This window comes from Ochlerotatus camptorhynchus, unplaced genomic scaffold (genome assembly GCF_037179485.1).
Source record: "Ochlerotatus camptorhynchus isolate MF236.1 unplaced genomic scaffold, CSIRO-AGI_Acam_v1.1 ptg000176l, whole genome shotgun sequence".
Lineage (NCBI taxonomy): Eukaryota > Metazoa > Arthropoda > Insecta > Diptera > Culicidae > Ochlerotatus > Ochlerotatus camptorhynchus.
In genome coordinates this window covers 543,402-558,593 of record NW_027040666.1, presented here as the reverse complement: position 1 = coordinate 558,593, position 15,192 = coordinate 543,402, and the positions used below count along the sequence as shown (strand labels likewise).

The following is a 15,192-nucleotide window of genomic DNA, read 5'->3' as shown; positions in this document are numbered from 1 at the left end:
TAGGACATAATGAGGACCCTAGAACGCGTTGGCCACGTCTGAATATGTTCGGGATACCGGGAGGAGAAGGCCATCGGAGGCACATCCGAAACCCATCATGTGAGCATGAGCAAGATTGACCGCCCACGGTTTCTACTCTGTTATTGCCAGATCAGCTGTAATTACACGCCCGAACACGGCTCAAGAAAGGAATGGGTAGGAATGTGTTGACACACGATTTGATGGAAGCCGAGAACACCTCTGCACTTCCACGAGGAATCACTGGGATATTGTGTAAGAGGGCTGGGATTGCAGCAGGGTTCGTTGTGGTAACAACAAGCTGAATTTATGTCCTAACGATCATATAATGCGAAGCAGCTTGGGATTGATTCCATGATATTCTGCTCAGTTAGCAAAAACGTTTACAACTAGGAAAACGAGCTTCTTTTATTACAACATAACAATGATCGATTGGCTGTTATTCCAATCTATTCACATTAACAAGTGATTAACGAATCTTGAATGTGGAGAGGCTTGAGGTTGGACTCATGATGCTCTACTCAGTAATCAAAAATGGTCGCTCTAAGGCCTCCCATATCACATCATTCAAGCTACGATCGCGTTGTTTTTCAACCATTCAAAACCGGCTCCTACTGTGACGTTGGTAACAATGTAAAGTTTCTCAAAACACCGTTGTACAAAACCTTATGGGTGGAATTAAGATAAAAGTTCGGACATTTGGATTTGGTGAATAACTAGAGTGAAATAAATATTCCGTAACCAAGCTTATATATAGTATTACATTCCCTGATAATTTCATGACAATCGGTTGAGAGACTTATTTTTGGCGAGTACTCAATCTGGTGCAGGACGTCTCATAATAAAAGGCAAAATTGATGAGCGCATTTGCAATTATTGATTTTTTTTTATTTTCCCCATTTTTGGTTTTAGCAGAGGGAGATAATATGTTTTATTTTTAAATTAACATTCTTGAAAACTTAGAAAAAATCAGAATCTGAGTTCGCAAAAGTTGTTAAAAGCCATAGAATTCACTACCCCGTGATGAAAATTGTTTTTTTTTTATCTTAAGATAGGGGATTTTTTTAAAATTAAAGTCACTTTAAAACCCAAGAGCTCATTCGTGACTTGTCCGGGAGTAAAATTTGAACTCGTGACTTTGGCGTGAGGGGCTTGGATGCTTATTCCTAAGCCGGGGTCCCCCGAAGATATTGTTTTATATATTGCAGATTAAATTATTGTATGTTTAAACTCTGACCTGATCATAACATGGATAAATACAAGTGGGTCTATTTGTATCAGTCTAACAAATTTATATTGTGGGTCAAATAACATAAAACAGGATGATATTAAAAATCTCAAAATTCTTTAATTATATCGAACCTCTTAGCAAAATCATGAACAGCTTTTGTAGTGAATATTCCAATGGCGGTGAGTTAGTAACAACGCGACCCGCCTAATTATTTAGCAGATTCCGAGTCAGCTAATTGTATGTCAAGTCAGACGATAGCCAGATTGGATCACTTTCGCTGGAATCACGACGATCATCGATGTCACCAGACCACCCAGCAGGAGGATCAACAGAACGCATTAGCAGCATTAGCAGAAACATATAAACACCCGCATTGTTCTCACACTAACCAAGAACTAACTTCGTAGCATAAGTTGAATTTGTAAATTAGTCTTAATCGATCAGTGAATAAAAGAGAAGCATAGCTCCTTTTTTGAGTTTCCCTCCGAAGAAGTTCTTAACTGATGCATGTTAATCTGATATTTTTCAGTGCATTTAAATGCTATGCAACTTACTAGCATGGAGGCGTAATTACAATGTAAAATAAATTCCAACAGGATAAGAAGCCATTTATCCTGCCTGAAAGCACGAAACACATTTTACTCCACTTAAAAATCAATCACTCAAAAAAGCTCTCCTAAATGAGCTGTCATCAATCACTTCCGGTTTTCCAACCCTTTAGATAGGTTGGAACGGAAATCACCTCAACCGAACCTAATCTTCCAACGCAACGTTAAACCCACTTTTCCTCTGTTCACCGACAGACGATGATCTAAGAACACCGAAAGAAGGTAAAGTAATTACTGTTTGAAAGTCGACCCACAAATCATACCTCAAGGTCCGTCAACGACAGACCGGCCAAATCGATGCTCGGGTCATCACAGCACTTTTCTGCTCTTCCAACTCAGTCCCGGATGCTGTGTGTCCATTTCCAAGTGGGTGGAAATTTTGCACTGACAGTGACGTTGTTGTCATGCAAAATGAAAGAGAATGGACCTGTTGCTAATGAGTCAAGACTAATCGATTTTCTTTCCTTTCCCATCTCGGTTCGCTTTTGGCGACCCTTCTAATTACAGAAAAATGCAAAAATCCATTAGGAATGGAGTCTGGGGCAATCAACGATTCTCAGATAACGGCCAGCTCAGCGCACGACATCGGCAACGTTGGCCCGCAACATGCCAGGTAAGTTCTAGACTAGGACAGGAGGGACTCACTTAATCTGTTTCGGGCACCGTCTGTGCGTCCTGGATCTTTTGTTCTGCCGGCTTTTGAAACGGTTCTCAAACGAAAGAGCATTTTCTGGTTCATTTTTTAATCTTCCGGATACTACGCGAGGTTCACGCTTCTTCTAATGTACATTTCCGGGGCAGAAGCCATCAGGACAAGGAGATTATGCACTGCACTGCGAAACCGGAGGACTCGGAAATGTGAACATAGACGTGAAGCGTAACTGAAGTAGACTCCTTTCAACAGCAGCGGATTGAATGTGGCCCGTCGACTGCAGGATAACAATCCCACATTATCCTCATCAGGATAACAAATTGCTCTCATTTAAAATGAAAAATCACTATATGTATACCAACCAACTTCGGCCTGGGACGGCAAGGCTTGAGTTACCCATAGTGATGTTGCCGTTGCGTTGCCGGTAACGTGTTCTTTTGCGATTCGTGTTGCTATTGTTCCTCGCGAATCCTTTAAGTGCGAACGCGTTTGGGGTACAGGCAGAGTATAATCTGCCTCCTGTGGTGGGTTCGCTTGTAGAATTTTCCTTGTACTTTGGGTAGGACTCTGAGCCGGCACATATTAGCTAGTTATTTTTATCAGCATAGTTGTAGTTTTTAGGAAATTATAAATAAGCAGATCGATTAAAACGTCGTATCGGTATGGTTCATGTTGTGTTTTACTTGGTGCTATGTGCTTTAATGTGAGCAGGCAGATGGTCTTGCACACAGAAGTGGTTAATGTTTTATTTTATTTTTTACTGCAGAGATGTCACCACTACACTGAAACTAATGTCACGTAACTTTTCCCCATAACATTGTCATGGCATTTACCACCTCTGCCTATTTGTACCCAGCTGTTTCATATTTTCATTCATCAATTAACTGCAAATAGCTCATCAACAATTAAATACTATTCAATCTGCAGGAATAATTGTGAATGTAAATTATGAGCTATATGTAGTAAATTGATATATGAAAATTGGAAAAAAATGAGTACAAATAGATTTATGGCAATATACAATTTGTTATGCTCTTCAGATACAAACAACATTTAAAATTGTCGAACTTCTTAACGGAATCCCTTTATGAAGAGCTTTGAGTGTGTTGGTGTATTTCCTTTAAATTCCGTTATAATTGCTTATCTTTTGACAGAACACTGTGGTGTTGAGTACTAGGCACTGATGAAGTCTGCAAGTAGTAGACGAAATACGCGTATCTGTCAAAAGATAAGCAATTATAACGGAATTTGAAGGAAAGAGATACAAACAGTTTGATTTTACTTGAGCTTACTCAAATACTAATCCGCGAGACAGACAGAAAAACTGTTTTCATTGCCTAAAAATACCATTTCTACACTAATACATTGTATTTCAAGCTTATTGCTTATAGCATATTAGATTTTTGCCTGCTCTCAACTTAGAATTCATTAAAGTACTTTCACAATTTAATTGAGAGCTTTCTATGCCTGTATCATCCTATGCCCAAGGAAGTAGAGAAATGTTCCAACCCGAAAAATTTATAGACCGGACGGTAATCGAACTCAGTTGCCTCCAGCATGGACTTGTTTTGTAGCTGCGCCTTTATCGACTGAGCTTAAGGAGTATCGCTTGTAACTTTTAAAAAAATATTTAAAAATAACATTTTATCATCTTCATTTATTTATGCATAGTATAAATTTTGAGTAATTAGTGAACATAATAAAATAAAAAAAAAACCTTTGCGTTTCTGACGTATTTTGCTGTCCAAAATGTTGTAGTTAATTTGGCTCTAATTTTCTCATTTTTTTTTTACCGATTCAAACCAAACACCCTGCACATAATCGAGAAATTACCAGAGTTCTGTAAGTCACACTTATTGGTCATGTCGCAGTTCTGTATTTACACGGATTATCCTTGGAGTTTGTCCAATGATGAGTTATTTTCATGATATTTTTTTTAATTTTTAATATGAACCTACACAGATAAAAATTCTGAATTTTAATTGTGATGTAAACATTCATTCACGTAGACTTGTATTTCATTTCACGCAACCGAGCAACTTGCAAACAATGTTGTTTGCAAAGATGGGCTTTGTATACAATATTTGCTCCATTGCATGAAATGTGTCAGAACTTTACATGATATATAATGTGAACGTATATGATATGTGACGCTCCATTTATGTGCATCATACTGAACATAAATTTACACTACTTTTTCGAACTGTGTAACACTTTTCGTTGTCAAATCATATCTGAATCGTATATATGTGACTTAGTGGATCATGTACGACTTATTACTATGTATACCGGAAATTATAGGTTTTCCAAATCGTCCAGGACATCAGTTGATTTGTTCTACTAGATCAACCAAGACTGCAATAATGTCTGTAGTATCGAAAAATGTCCAATCAGATTCAAAGTGCCTATGTGGATCATTCATGATGTATTTCCGAGTAATCCAAATGTTCAAGGTTCTTCAAATCGTGCTGGAGTTCAGATAATTTGATCTATCACACAGATAAAAATTCTGAATTTTAATAGTGATGTAAACATTCATTTACGTAGACTTGTATTTAATTTCACGCAACCGAGCAACTTGTAAACAATGTTGTTTACAACAATTGGCTTTTGTTTACAATATTTGCGACATTTCATGTAATGTCTCAGAACTTTAAACGATTTATAATGTAAACTTATATGATATGTGACGCTCCATTTATGTGCATCATATTGAACAGAAATTTACACTACTTTTTCGAACCGTGTAGATCAACCAAGATTGGGACAGATGCACAGTGTCTATATAGGGTCTAGGTTCTCCAAATAGTCCTGCATTTCAGATGATTTGTTTTACTAGATCAACAAAGACTGGGATAATATCTGTAGTATCGAAATATCAATTTGGAAATCCTAGAACATTTCGCATACATGGAAATAGGTTGGCATGATCCACATAGAGACTACAAATTTGTTTGGACATATTTCGATACTAAAGATATAGAAGTAGTCTTGGGTGATCTAGTAAACAAATAATCTGATCTCCAGAATGATTTCAGAACCTATAGCATCTTGTATACGTAGCAATACGTAGGACACGATCCAGACACTTGGAATCTGCTTGGACATTTTTCGATACTACAGACATTGTTGCAGTCTTGGTTGATATAGTAGAACAAATCAACTGAACTCCAGGATGATTTGGAAAACCTAGAATATCCGGTATACATGGCAATTTCACGCATATATACGATTTGTTTATGATTTGACAACGAAAAATGCTATGTTCATATTGGAAATAAAAAGAAACATGAAAATGTCCCACATTGGACAGACCCCAGGGAATTTCCGTGTAAATCTGGTGTGTGAGTTATGGAATTGAGATCATTTCTCGATTATTTGCAGGGTGTTAGCTTTGAACCGGTAAAAATTGAGAGCCAAATGAACAAAAAAATTGATGACAGCAAACCCAGCCAACAATTCTGTTCACATTACTGAATGGTTACTCTGCTATGTGAATCTTTATTCGGTAAAAATAAATCGTATAAAGTGCATAAAATTCAACTATACGTACAAATCTGGAGGCCATATACGTGCATGTGGATAAATACTCCTACATATGATTGCATATGATTCAATAGGGTACTTTATACAACTTCATGTATAACTTTATCTTGCATCTAATATGATTTTGTATATGCCAATATCTTATTTAAAATGTTATTTGTACGACTTACAAATTACATCTCTAAAATTATGGCAGTTCAAAGAGCAGAAAGCATGAAAAAATACCTGGTGATATTGGTTTGAATATAAGTTGGAAATTGAAATATAATGAGTTATCTTTTGAAATTATTAATATATTTAAAGCTTAAAGTAAATATTATCTGCAATACCTAGTTTCGAACCAAAGATCTTTAGCTCCGTAGTCCTGCTGCGATCCTCGCTGGCATATGAGCACGTATATTCGAAGCAATAAATTTCAAATTATGATGCCTCAGCCTCGCTTGTATACGTGATTAAATCTAATTCGATCTGGTGTATTATACGATATCATTCCTCCTCTAGCTGAAGCTGCTAAGAGCAGTGCAGATTGTATTATACAATCTTGTTCTGCATGATACATGACTTATTATCTCATATAATTTCAACTGTGCATTAATGTGATTCGTTTGTGATTAATTTTCAACAAAAATGGTTCCAAGAAAACCAGCAATGAGTACATATTTAGGTTTGGTTGGTTGGTGTGAAGTGCTCGTAATATCTGGAAGGTAGGTGAAGTTTGAGCAGAACTACACCTACATAGTTGAGACGAATTATGTATTCCAAACCCATCCAAAGAGATATGTGGTCCAACGAGCGCGTACGACGAGGAATTTCACTTGGAAACCTCAATATTTACAATGAGCTTTGCTGAAATTTCTTGCTTTTCTTTGACACTCCATTTAACTTTTTTAGTCATCGATCCGGTTCGCCATGCATTGAGTAATTTCTGCATTACTCCTAGTTCCAGTAAATGTAATGCATCGGCAACAATTACGTCTTCCACCATGTTAATCGGCAATTTTATTAACGGTGATACACCCCGTTGATGATCTGGATATTTACCGTCACGGAATAGCTCATGCGTTCTCAACTCCACATCTACTTTTGGAAACACCATGGCTCTCGTATCTGGAGAATATTTCCCCTTGGTAGTGGATCAAATGTTTACCGTTCAAGTTTTCAACGCTTTTTATAAATTCTCGAATTTTTAATGAAATCCGGTGGTTATTCATGAGTACTCCAGAATCCAAATGTAGAAGAAGCTCTTCTATCATAGGTGAAAAAAAAATCATCAGCATTCACGGGTTTACTTGCTCCATAGTAAATTCCGATGGTCATTGGCTGAAGGTGAAGAAACTCATGAATATTGGCAACAATTGGCTGTAACTTTTTGTTTGTTATGGTTCAATATTTTGTTTTGACAACTTACGATATGACTGAATCTGATCTTATGTACACATATATAAGATCATCAACATTTTTAAAATAGAACGCGTTAAATATTTTCTTATTGACATCAAACTAACTCATATATAATTTCGCAAAGAGGATTATAATTGAATCATAATTTTGCATCTTAAACAATTTCAACCAATTTGGAATTGCATCTTATGCAACTTCAACGTGATTTGGATATTTGTACGATTTTAAATGAACATCCTTATACGATTTGTGGTTTGCCGGGAAATAATCCAGGACGGAGAGGTTTTTTTTTGTTGGGATTTGAACCACTGCGACCATTAAGCTGATCTATTGTGGTCAAGTAATCAAAATATCTCCAAATGACAAAATGACAAGCGATCAACGAACCGAATAATAACGCTATGTCAGAAGTGCAAAGCAATAATGATATAATCTTCTTCGTTCTTTTTCATGACAAGCAGCCCGACACAACTCACTCGGGGCGGTAGAAGGAAATGAGCTAATTGTTGGCAAACTGCTTCACGAAGTAGAGCCGAAGATGATACACGTGTGTTAATGGGAATTTTTTTGCTATGTCTTTTCTCGATTCATATCAAGCTATGTCCTCATCCGTGTATATTGCAACAAAGCAGGCAAGCAATATATCATTATCCTTTTACCACTCGGATCGAGCTATGTTATAGAGAGAGTTTGTCATGGTAGTCGTAGCAAACGTTTTGTCTGTATCGTTGGTTGCTTTATGTGTTTGGATTCGCTGATTGTGGTATACCCCTGTTTAGTATCGTATCTGTTCAGGACGACGATTTACCATTTAGGGTAACTGCCGTTGTTGCCTGATAATGCGGAGTACCCCAATCTGGTATGATTCTTAGAATGAATTCAATCACCATTTTGGGATTTTTTAACCAAATCTCAGAAGGACTTAGTATGCTTTTGTTGAAATATTGTCTTCGGCGCACGAATAGTGCCAAACATTCGCAGAGCAAATGTTGAGAGGTCTCTGTCTCACAGTCACAAAACCTACAGATATGTGTTTGACTTCGATTTATCTTTTTCAAATGATATCTAACGGGACAGTGTCCCGTAAGTATGTTTAGTGATTTTTTATTTAAATTTAGTATTTTTTCCGTAATTCCTTTGTTTGGAGTAATAAACAATTTGGATTGCCTTGAAGTATTCGTAGCAGCCCAATTTGACTGTATCATATTGTCTTTCCATTTTTTTTCATTTCCATTTGTATTACACATTTAGATACCCCACAGAAAGGTTCTAGTCCTATAAATTGGACACTTGAGCCTTGTCTAGCTAGTAAATCGGCTTTTTCGTTTCCTTCGATTCCACAATGGCCTGGTACCCAGTACAGATAAACCTGGTTTTTGACTGCCAGTTGCTTCAGAAGTATTATGCATTCCCACACCAGTTTTGATTGGCATGTGAAAGATTGTAGTACATTCAATGCTGCCTGGCTGAAGGCGGAAAGGTTACAATGAAGTCCACAATTTTTGTGACAGCACATCAGTCCCTTCGCGAGTTTCGTGACATCATTTAATGTTTCCGCGATTTTCGTGACTGAAAGTTCAAATCCGTGACAAATCCGCGAAAATCGCGAAATCCGAGAAATTCGTGAAATCCGCGCCCGTTGTAACAGCCCTGAATTTAAGGGTAAGTTCTGAAAAGTTCAGAGAAGTTTCAAGAACTTCAAAAATGTTTTGTGAACTTAGATGAAAATCAATTTTTCGAGTATAATTGCGAAGCAATTCTGAGAAGAGACTCAGGGGAATTCCGAGGATAGTTTCGAGAAGTATTTTTAGAGAATTTTGTGGAGAATTGCAAGCGATTTTTCTTTAAGTTATTCGTAGCAGAGCTACTAAAAAATTTAAAAAGATTAATGGAAGGAAAGTTGGGACAATCATAAAAAATTTAAACAAAAATCTTAAAGTAAATCTGAAGAAATCACAAAAGCAGTGCAGCAGGTCTGATGATTTTCTTGACTGATGACTGGATTAGTTAATTCCCAATGAATTATATTAATCAATTATTTAATTATGAAACAAATCCTATTAGGATCAATGATTAATGATTAATCTTTCAAAATAATAGTTAGTGATTACGATAAATCATTAATCACGATTGATTTTATGACAAATCACCACCACTCTGCTATGCACCATAATATCTTGGCCGCATAGTGAACTTATAGAACTTTATCAATTTCTCTATCAGTTTGTTTATCGTTAGTGTTAGTGTTAGCCTTAGCGTTAGCATTGTCAACCTATACTTCTTAGATGGGATACTAGCGACAGTCACGACTCTTTTAAAATTTGTAGTCAGACTGCTTTCAGGAATAATGCTGGGGAGTAAACATTGATTCCAATTTAAACAAGAATTCCAGTAGGATGACTGTCACTATTTCCGGCCGCGCCCATCTTAACCATAACTAGGGATAGGGAAGGAAATGTTGATGTATTACTCACTTAACGAGAGGCCACCGATTTAGCAACACCTTCATAAGTGCTACGGAGTTGGAGGTACGGGTAGAGTATTCGGTTAGGATTCTCCTCAAGTTGGCGATGCAGCCAAAATTATATATATAGTTTATGTGTTGCTCATTTGATCTCTCGATAGCTGACTATCGATAAAAAATATATGTTGTTTAGTGATTATACATTTTAGAAGCCATGACGGAGATCTTGCGATTAAACCCATGATTTTCTGCTCAGTAAGCAAAAACGATCCCTCTAGGGTCATTGAGCATCTCAGAATCATAACGATCCACGACAAAATATGACTACGTTTTCGCTTGGTGTGTAACGAACGAATGAAACGTGTGAAATACGCAATAATGCAAATCCCAGCAAACAATTTTGTTCACATTACTGAATTGCTACTCTGATAAGTGAATCTTTATTCGGTAAAAATAAATCATTCAAAGTGCATAGAATTCAACAATACGTATAAATGTGGAGGCCTTATACGTGCATGTGGAAAAATACTCCTAAATTGTTTGATTTCATATGATTCAAAAGAGTACTTTATACACTTTCATGTTTATCCTTATCTTGTATCTAACATGATTTTATAGATGCCAATATATAATTTAAAATGTTATTAATACGACTTTCAAATTACATCTCTAAAACTATGGCAATCCATATAGTCAGACCAAAAAGCAAACAGCAAGAAAAACAATATCTTTTAAATGAACCTTCAGTTTTTTAAAGTACCTGGTGATATTGGCATGAATAGAAGTTGGAAATTGAAATACAATGAGTTATCTTTTTAAATGTTGAACATATTTAAAGCTTAAAGTCAATATTACCTGCTATACATAGCTTAGAACCAGAGATCTTTGGCTTCGCAGTCCTGCTGCGATCATCGGTTGCATATGAGCACGTATATTTGGAGCAATAAATGTCAATGCCTCGCGTGTATACGTGATTAAATCTAATTCGATCTCGTGTATTATATGATATCTCCCTTCTCTAGCTGAACCTGCTTAGAGCAGTGCAGATTGCATCATACAATCTTGTTCTGCATGATATATGACTTATCCCAGACGTATATTCAAAGTTGTTTTCGTGATATACAAACATATATACAAACAAACAAGTCGTATAGAATGCAAAGAAATTGCTTATACGTACAAAAGTGGAGGCCATATACGTGCATATGTTCGTTTAATTTTAAACGAGTTGATTTAACATCATATGCGATTTGATCTGTAATAACAAATCCATTTTGAAAAGTCTTACGATGTAATCCGATTAAATTTGTGATACAGTACGACGGAAAAATGAGTCATCGCATATAAGTCGGAAATTTGCATTCTATACGATTTAACTTAAACATAATGCGAGGTAGGCCATTCTAATATGCGATTTTTACTTAAACTGTAGCAATTTACGATACTGTCTTTACATTATTATACGACTTCTGGTTGTCTGGGATATTATTGCAACTGTTCATTTATGTGATTGGTAATAAACTATTTTAATTTGCAACAAACATGGTTCCCAGAGAAACACCAATAAGTAAAAATTCGGGTTTGGTTGGTGCTTTCGTACAAAAATAAGTAAAGCCATGCTACAATGCAGTCATGGCCATGAAACATTTTAGAAGCTTATTTAATACCATTTCGGTTTAGCTCACGTAATTACGTTATTGAAGAACGGTGTACTGCTTTTGTATATGGGAAGTTCATCAATATTTATGTTGATGGATACAAACATATCGGTGGTTACGGGCTTAAGTCGATTTTGAAGACTTTTTTCCTACACACTTAGAAATTCTTAATTTTACACCTGACGGAATCCATCTTTGACAGAACGTATGAGACGTAAACACACATGTCATGTAAAATTAAATGCTCCGAGACTGAAAAGTACGTTACTCGACGAAAAGTACGTTTGATTTAGCTGAATTTCGCGTCTATTATGACTCAATGTATGACTCGTATATGTCAGTTTCAGAGCACCTAAATTTACATGATTTTTTTTAAGTGTGTAAACCACGGTGCCAATATTTCCCGTTATCCTCCAAATCTATTATTTCTAGATATCTAGAAGCTCGCATCAGTGTCCTAGAGTCTTTCGGAAGGTTGAATTGCAAATAAGTGTTGTGAATATCATTCAAGGATTTTAATGCAGCCTGGGATAATTGGAATTGAGATGCCCATTCTCGGATTTCTGACGTTAGGTTTGCTGTAAAATGTTAACACACAGTTGATACAACTCCCATATTGTTGTTGATTGGTAAAATACCTTGAGAAAGTTGTATAGGTCATATTAGGAAGCTCATCTAGTGTAGGTAAATCATCAACAGGATCGTTGAAACTAACTATCGTGTTGAAATCTGTCAGTGGTTGAGGTGAAAAATCGATATTTTTCTTTTCTGTATGCACCCTCCATTTCTACCCTTCTTACAAAGAAGGGTATAGATATCATTTGAAAAACCGACTATCGATCCGAGGCCAGTGAGTGTCATATACCATTCGACTCAGCTCGACGAGATCGGAACATGTCTGTGTGTGTATGTGTGTGTGTGTGTGTGTGTGTGTGTGTGTGTGTGTGTGTGTGTGTGTGTTTGTGTGTGTGTGTGTGTGTGTGTGTGCGTGTGTGTGCGTGTGTGTGTGTGTGTGAGTGTGTGTGTGTGTGTGAGTGTGTGTGTGTGTGTGTGTGTGTGTGTGTGTGTGTGTGTGTGTGTGTGTGTGTGTGTGTGTGTGTGTGTTTGTGTATGTGTGTGTGTGTATGTGTGTGTGTGTGTCTGTGTGTGTGTGTGTGTGTGTGTGTGTGTGTGTGTGTGTGTGTGTGTGTGTGTGTGTGTGTGTGTGTGTGTGTGTATGTATGTGTGTGTGTATGTGTATGTGTGTGTGTATGTAACGAAATGAATGCGCTCACGTTTATCAGCAACCGCTCAACCGATTTGGACAAACTCGGCGCCAAATGATAGGTCTTGGGGTCCCATTGAACGCTATTGAACGGTTTTGGAATCGGTGAACCGGTTCCGGAGATATGGCCAGAATAAGATCCGGTGAATATGGGCCTTCACGCTGGATTTAACGGAAAACGTATCAAAACCATCATGCGACACATCAAATTACTACAGAATTCAAAAATAAGATCAATGCAAGTCGTGTTAAGTGTTCCAAACCACATTGGACACACTTGGACATGTTCCGGGTACCCCGGGGAAGTTGCTTGAATATGAATTGAATTAAAACCCACATTAAAATACGATGATAAGGTGATTGGTAGCCTCACCAAATAGACTACACCCGGATATATTCCGGGTACCCCCAGGCAGTGGCGTAGCGTCACTGGATGACACGGGGGTGGGGGGCTTGGTCACTGATAATGACAATAAAATAAATAAACTTGAATAAGTAAGTAGGGGCTGATCACACCATAGGTGGATACATTTGGGGTTTTTTTGTGCATTTGCAGCAATCGGCTGTATTCTCCACGTTTCGAATACGTGTGTCAAATTATTTTTTATCACAAAGGAATACATTTGGCTCTTTTTTTTTTAATGGTCCGATATATTGTTTTGACAACTAACAATATGATTTAAACTGATCTTATATATACAAATACATCAACATTTTTAAAATAGAACGCGCTAAATAATTCCTTATTGACATCAAATGACCTCATATATAATCTCGGAAAGAGGATTATAATTGATACATGATGTTTCATCTTAAACAATTTCAACAAGTATGGAATTGCATCTCATGCAACTTTAACTTGATTTGAATATTTATACGATTTTAAACGAACATCCTTATATGATTTGTGGTTTGCTGGCATAGCTTACGAGGTTGATGGTTAATATCAAATATACAAATGATGACGGCGATATATTGTGGTGTGGAAGAGCTTGGGGTTTAAATAATCCATGATTTTCTGCTCAGTAAGCAAAAACGATCCCTCCAGGGTCATCGAGCATGTCACAATCCACAGCGCTTCACGTCAAAGTACGATTAAGTTCTCTTGGGGTAAATATATGGCTGAATTATCTATTATTGAAAAACTTTTATTTACCATAATTACACGAAAAAAATAAAATATAAACTACAGACAAAACGTGACTACGAAAATCCCAAAAGCTGTTCTCACAAACCATTCTTCATGATTCACTATTTTCTACATACATATCTTTCCATTAGGTCTATTGACATGCGTTAGCTTCGAAACTTCTAACCAAACTGGAATATCTATCAGGTCATTAAAAAATACAAAAACCTTAAAACGTTTCAAAAATAGTTACAAGTAAAATCAACTGAAAGCTAATAAATGAAAGAATAAAAAAATAATGAATACATCGGAACATATCTGATACTATAATCAGAATTGCTCAGTCTGCATGAAGTAGCCAATTTCATCATGGAAGTTCTATTAACATCCAATAATTAATCGTTTAAGGCATACTGAAGCATTATGAAGGTGATATGTTTCACTAGCGGAAATCATCATAGTTGCAAATATAAAAAGACTAAACATAACCCTTTGCTTCAGTACCGTTAACCTCCATGTCCATGGGGAGAGATCCATCCCTCTATCAGTTTGTTTGTTCACAAAGATTGTTTGCATAATTTCAAATTTAACGTGATTGGCTTTGGACTGCTATCTATGTTCAATCTAGAATATTTCTTATGCAAAATAGTTATGCGAAAAGCTTCGTATTTCTGCAAAATATTCCATCCAAATTTCGTTTTGCTATGGAAAAATAACAGTGAATAGATATGCCAAGCCCATGTGTTACCGGCTCAAGCCTCCAACCACAAGAAACACCTTCCAGTTTTCGCAGACAGAGAAAAAGGAGACTATGTAAAAACCATCAAAAGGCAAACAAAGATAAATAATAACGAACTACCAGCCGATCGTCGGTGTGTGGCTGTGGGTGGAAATGGAAGCACAAGATATCCTCCTATCAGGCAATCGAGAATCCAGCCTTTGCACCACCTCGCTCTCTAGGAAGCGAATGAATCAAGTGTGGAGAAAATGTGGACAGGGAAAACGGATTGCTCCACCCTTGCTCCAGCTTCAGCCGGTCGGTCAGCCGTGTGTCGTGTCAGTGTGTGGCAACAATGGGAGAAAATTATTTTCCATTTTCGCAAATGAGCAAGCAAACGACGACTCCTGGTGATTTTTCGCTGTTGCAGCCCTCCCTGGTTGCCCTCGCTGTGGAGTACCTAAGCACAATAGCTTACCGTATTTTATTTTCGCAGGTTTTCC

The 15,192-nt window shown here is 37.0% G+C and overlaps 1 protein-coding gene across 3 annotated transcripts in view; it reads left to right on the top strand.

Moving 5' to 3' along the window:
• Positions 1-15,192, top strand: part of Ddr (discoidin domain-containing receptor 2) — an 819,413-nt gene that overhangs the window by 421,076 nt on the left and 383,145 nt on the right. For all 3 annotated transcript variants that reach the window (XM_065222576.1, XM_065222577.1, XM_065222578.1), the window contains one exon: positions 2,365-2,470. In XM_065222576.1, coding sequence (XP_065078648.1) covers positions 2,365-2,470 — 106 coding nt within the window. The remainder of the gene's footprint in view (positions 1-2,364; positions 2,471-15,192) is intronic.